This window comes from Rhinolophus sinicus, chromosome 12 (assembly GCF_057876585.1).
Source record: "Rhinolophus sinicus isolate RSI-liver-muscle chromosome 12, RSI-T2T, whole genome shotgun sequence".
Lineage (NCBI taxonomy): Eukaryota > Metazoa > Chordata > Mammalia > Chiroptera > Rhinolophidae > Rhinolophus > Rhinolophus sinicus.
The window spans coordinates 7,642,827-7,648,826 of NC_142512.1; the positions used below are offsets into that span (position 1 = coordinate 7,642,827).

General features: G+C 38.3%; 1 protein-coding gene across 1 annotated transcript in view; it reads left to right on the forward strand.

Moving 5' to 3' along the window:
• The window catches only part of TEKT3 (tektin 3), a 39,534-nt gene extending 34,323 nt beyond the window's left edge, over window positions 1–5,211 (forward strand). Inside the window, exon 8 of the mRNA XM_019712518.3 lies at window positions 4,878–5,211. Within this exon, the coding sequence (XP_019568077.3) occupies window positions 4,878–5,094 (217 nt within the window). The 3' untranslated portion in view covers window positions 5,095–5,211. The remainder of the gene's footprint in view (window positions 1–4,877) is intronic.
• Window positions 5,212–6,000: the final 789 nt, after the last annotated feature.

Here is a 6,000-nt window from a genome sequence, read left to right on the forward strand (position 1 = left end):
CAATAAAAATGGGCTGAAGGGATGGAAAGGGTGAAGACCCTGAGGTCAGAGATGGAGAGTACACATTCCAGAATGCGCCTACAGAGCAGAGGGGGAGGGGTGCAGTGGCACATGGTAAGGCTCTTTGGGAGATAGGAATAACAGGATTTTATGATTGAGGAATTGGGGGCCATGAGGAAGAGGGCAGAGTCAAGGTGATCAGAGGGTTTTAGTTTCAGCATCTACAAGGATGGTGACACCATTGCCTGAGATATGGGACACACAGATGGCCTGGGGTGCCAGTGATGCATCTGCTCTATACCCCACCTCAGCCTGAATCACCCACATACTGGCATATTCACCAAGAAAGGTATGCCCACAAGGTGAGCACAGTGGAGCCGTCCTAGGGAGTTTCTAAACCATTCATCGTCGGCTGTGCTGTCTGAGTAAGATGTGATATTTCCAGTCATTCTGTTGGTGAGCGAGTCACGTCACATAACCTCTCTACAGGTCAAAAAGAGTTCAAATCCCTCAAAAACTGTATTTCCTTTTCGAAAAATAGTTATTGCTTTTTTTTAAATTTCTGCCTTTAAGAGTAGTATCAGTTCATGACAGAAATATCAGTAAATGAAATAAGAAACCATCCTCAATTCTTTGTGCCATCGAGGGATAACCAATGTTAGCAATTTGTCGTATTTGCCACCAGGCACATTAACAAAATTGTGATCTTTCTGCAGATAGGATTTAATATCCTGACTCTTTCAGCCAACATTATATTGTGAGTTTCTTTCCCCATGGCAAATATAAGTTCTTTTTTAAAAAGTATTGCTCGCCTAGTATTTAATCATCTGTCTTTAGCGTCCATTATCATTAGACATTAATATTGTCTCCTCTCATTTTCTCATACTACCAGTCAATACAAGATAACACTATGAAGAAAATATTTCTTTATAATTTTATGTCAAACTGTTCACCTTGCTTTTTTTTCCTGAAAGTTTTTTTGGTTTAATTTCACAAGTAAGATAAGGATACATTCTGATTTTAAAATAAATTCAAATAGTACAGATCTGTACGGAATGCAGAATTAGAGTCCTTTTCATGCCTTTTCCATAGTCTCGCTTCCCAACCTCAGTAACAGCTGCTGATTTGTGCATCTCCTTAAATATGGTTACAGTTTGTCCTTTAGGAAAGGAGAGCATGAAGAGTTTTGAACAGAAAAGCTGTTGCTTTGGTGCCAGTTAATTTGCTTTCTGTAAGAGCCACTTGGGGCCTGGATTGTACAGGCCCCTGTAGCAGGGTTGCCAGATTTTACAAATTAAAACACAGGATGGCCAGTTAAATTTGAATTTCAGATAAACAGTGAATCATTTTTCGGAGGTCAGACAATTAAGTTCACGAACTCATCCTTGAAAAAGTGCTACATACCTCATTGCTGAATACCACTAAGGTCACCTTCGAAGTACTACTCCCCTTGGGAAGCTATGCACCGTTGCCAGTACCTAGTCTGCCCTTCAAAGCCCTTTTGGAACTCTTTTACTGGAATGGCCATGAGAGCTGTCGTTGTATTACCCTTGATGTCCTGAATGTCATAAAAATGTCTTCCTTTCAGTATGTCCTTTATCTTTGGGTGAAGAAAGAAGTCATTGGGGACCAGATCAGGTGAGTAGGGAGGATGTTTCAATACAGTTATTTGTTTACTGGCTAAACACTCCCTCACAGACAGTGTCATGTGAGCTGGTGCATTGTCGTGATGCAAGAGCCATGAATTGTTGGCGAAAAGTTCAGGTCATCTAACTTTTTCACGTAGCCTATTCAGCACTTCCGAATAGTAAACTTGGTTAACTGTTTGTCCAGTTGGTACAAATTCATGATGAATAATCCCTCTGATATCAGAAAAAGTTTAGCAACATCGTTGCAACAAGTTTGCAAACTTAATTGTCAGTCCTCATATCTGTCCCAAATATTGCATGGAATACTTATACTAAAAATATTTATGCTAAATAAAAATACTTACACTGAATATTATTCTGCCTTTAAAAGGAAGGAAATTCTGACATATGCTACCACATGGATGAACCTTGAGGATATTATGCTGAGTGAAATAAGCCAGTCATAAAACAACTAATACTGCATATTTGGTCGTGTATGAGTTACCTAGAGTGGTCAGATTCAGAGAGACGGAAGGTAGAAAAATGGTTGCCAGGAGTTTGGGGAGGGGAATTGAGAGTTAGTGTTTAATGAGGACAGTTTCATTTTGCAATATGAAATAGTTCTGTGGATAAATGGTGGTGATGGTTGCACAATGTGAATGCAAATAATGTCACTGGACTGTATGCTTTAAAATGGTTAAGATGGCAAATTTTATGTTATTGGTATTTTACCACAATTTAAAAAATACACTAAAAAAATTACACATGTATCTAAAATTCAAATTTAACTGGGCATCCTGTGTATTATCTGGCAACCCCACACTTTAGGGATTACAAATAGAAATGAGATGGCCATACTGAAAGGGTTCCAGTATGTTGAGGCCAACTTCTGGGGTCTCTGCTTCTGCCCTTTTCTCACAAGGAGCTTAGAGGGCAGGAAATGGGACCTAGTTCTTTATTATGGCCACTGAGGCTCCTTATTTCCTTCTGAGCTTCCTGGATAACCGTGAGCGGCTTATAAACACATGTGGGCTGTGTGTCCCTGAAAAGGGCAGTTCATCAATCCTCTGGGCTCAATTTCCTCTTCTGTAAAACAAGGAAACTGACCTTTCACACTTATTTTCCAGTTGCAACGTTCTGTGAAACTATAAAATGTATAACGATTTTAATATAGTCTGGATATTTTTCTATAATCACAAAATCCTTTTCTATCTCTAGAGATGTCCACATCCCTTTTGTTCATTGCCACTGTTCTCTTTCTATTACTGTATATTTTAATTAACTTCATGCACCTCTAGTCTGCTGGTAAATGAACCCCAAATAAAGAAACCTTAACTTTGAATAACTGGTTAAAATTTGATGAATTTGGAATTGTGTTTTCAACTGACCAGAGTCAGGCAGGGGAACAGCATGGGGATTAAAGGCAGCCAATGGGTAGAATCATTGAAAACTGTTCTTTTGTTGTTTTGTTTTCAGTTTTATATACAACAAAAGAACAAGACAAACAAATGAGGAAACAAAAACTTGTAGACACAGACAATAGTTTAGTGGTTACCAGAGGGTAAAGGGTGAGGAAGGTGGTAGATGAGGGTAAAGGGGATCAGATATATGGTGATGGAAGGAGAACTGACTCTGGGTGGTGAACACACAATGTGATATATAGATGATGTACTCCAGAATGGTACAACTGAAATCTGTGTAAAATTACTAACAATTATCACCCTAATAAACTTTAATTTAAAAAAAAATTAAAAAAGATAAACTGTAAAGAAAGTTACCTAAGGTCTTTGTACTTCAGTTTCTTCATCTCTACAATGGGGGTAATCATAGTATCTACTTCAGAGTGTTGTTAATAGGATTAAATAGTCTGATCATGTAAAGTACTTAGGATAGTATATGTATATATACTACATATTAGTATATAATAGGTACTATATTATGCATATAATAAAGTAGTTAATAAATGAGTTGCTATTATTATCATTGTTGGCTTTTTATAACCTGTTTCCTGTTTTTTCTCTTGACTGACCACATAGTCATCTCCCTTGGATATTATTGGCCAAATCAGTCAGTAAAGGAGCGCTTGCTTAATTGCTCTTCAGGAAGAGAAATACTTTCTTAATATAAACATAATGCAAGAAATCAAAGAAAAAAGAAAGAGATTTGGCTTAGTTAACATTGAACTCTTACATATAACAAAAGCATCATAAAAATTAAAAGGCAAAAATCAAATTAGAGAAAACATTTGCCACAAGCATAACAGACAAAAAAAATAAAAATCAATATGCTTAGTACTGAAAAAGCTCTTCGCAAATGAGTAAGATAAATAGAAATCCCTCACTAGAAAAAGGAGCACAAGATAGAAAGAGGCAATTCACTGAAGAAATGCAAAATGACCAATGTATATTTACGAAAAGTTTACTAACAAAGAAATGAAAATAAAACAATATCAATTAATGTAATTTGAGGAGATGCTAGATTTTTCCATGAAGTGAAAAATTTTTTTTCCTTTATGTTTAAGTGAAAAATGTGTCATGTTTTTATCATCGCAACATAATTAGAACTGCAACTTGTTTCATGGTGTATGTAGCTGATTTCATGAATTACCATTTTCATCTTCTATTAAGTTTTCAACAATTACTAATATATTTACTCTGGGACCTTGGGATGTTGTTGGGGGAGGGGCATTATAATTTGAGAAGTGGCCCATTAATTAATCCCTCCCTCCATCCCACCAGGATATGTTGACAGGTTGGGCTGAATTCTAGCCACTGAATAAAGTTGGGTATCCCACTTTCCCTAACTATAACAATAATTTCAGTGATAAAGTAAATGTAAGAAAGTCTAGTTAAGTTTTCGTTTTACCATTTTTACTAAGTAAAAAACATGAAATGTTTAAGTTTTCCCCTTTTCAAAAATATACAATTTTTAATATGTGTATATGAAAATTTGCTGGTGTCCCCAAAATATGCTTAGTTTTTGCCTTTTGGATTCTGGACATAGTTAATAGGAGTGGTCCAGGCAGATAGGAGAACCACACACAAGGATTGCTTCCCTTGTGACTATGCAATACGAAGTAGTTCTGACGTTGGTTAACCTGCGTGCTGCTGAGGCCTCCATGTGAGCCCAGCCCAGCAGCCACACCTCCAACAGGGATTCAGTAACCACGCATGCCCTTAATTCAGATAATAACCACTGTCAGGAGTGTGACTTCTGCTAAACTAACTGGGTGCTTCTTCCCTCATGCAGCCTTGTTAACGAAGTGTATGAAGTGGACGAGACCATCCAGACCCTGCAGCAGCGCCTGAGGGAAGCTGAGAACACCCTGCAGTCGCTGGTCCACACCAAAGCCACCTTAGAGCATGACTTAGCGGTCAAAGCCAATTCTCTGTACATCGACCAGGAAAAATGCATGGGAATGCGCAAGAGCTTCCCCAACACCCTTCGGCTGGTGGGCTTTTGTTAGGGACCCCCCCAGGAGTGGTTTCCTTACTCCTCAGGAAAGGTAGTACCAGAGCCCTGTCTCAGCATTTAAGTGGAGTGCTAATATATTCACTTATTAAAGGATGTACTGATAGAAATGTACTGGTCTCCTGTCTTGGAAAGCCTTTTGTTTGCATTCAGACCTTAATTTTCTACTATTTACTAGGTCTGGGCAACGGGAAGGATATAAAGAAATATAATCAATCTAATAGAGAAGGTAAAAATATTTATTTGTTTTATTCTTCTTATTCTCTGTGTAACATGAATGGGCTGCAAAGGAGAAATGTGTTTTTCTCTGGGGCGGTAGGGGCAGGAATCACAAACAGTGGATTTTGAGCTATGCCTCAAAAGGAAACATGGAGACAAGGAGAATGGCCTCTGGTTATGTCGTAGTTGGGGGTAGTTTGAGCAAAAGCAAAGGTGGAAAAATACAGAGTGCATTTGAGATAATAGTAAGTCGAGTTGTTTGTGATTCATAAGGCATGGTATACAGGGAGGAAATAGAACCCGCAAGTGCCTGGAAAAGTGGGGGGACTTCACCTCTAGCTTAAGGAGTTGGGGGAAACTGATGGACATCTCGAAGCAGGGAAATGGCCTTATGGAAGCAATGATTGAACAATGAAAAGTTTGAACTGGACAGATGGCAGTGAAAACCAATAAAGGAGGAATGCAAAATATAACAAATCAACAGGACTTGGTAACTCTTTACATGTGGAGGGAGTGCTGTGTGTGTATGAGTGTGTCCAGTGTGACACAGAGGCCTGGACCCTAGGTGGGCTGGAAAATGGGACAGTGCTTGAATTCTAGGAGGTACGAGGATATCTCAGGGTGTTTGGGTTTTTTGTTTGTTTGTTTGTTTGTTTATTAACTTATTCTTTTTTACAAACGA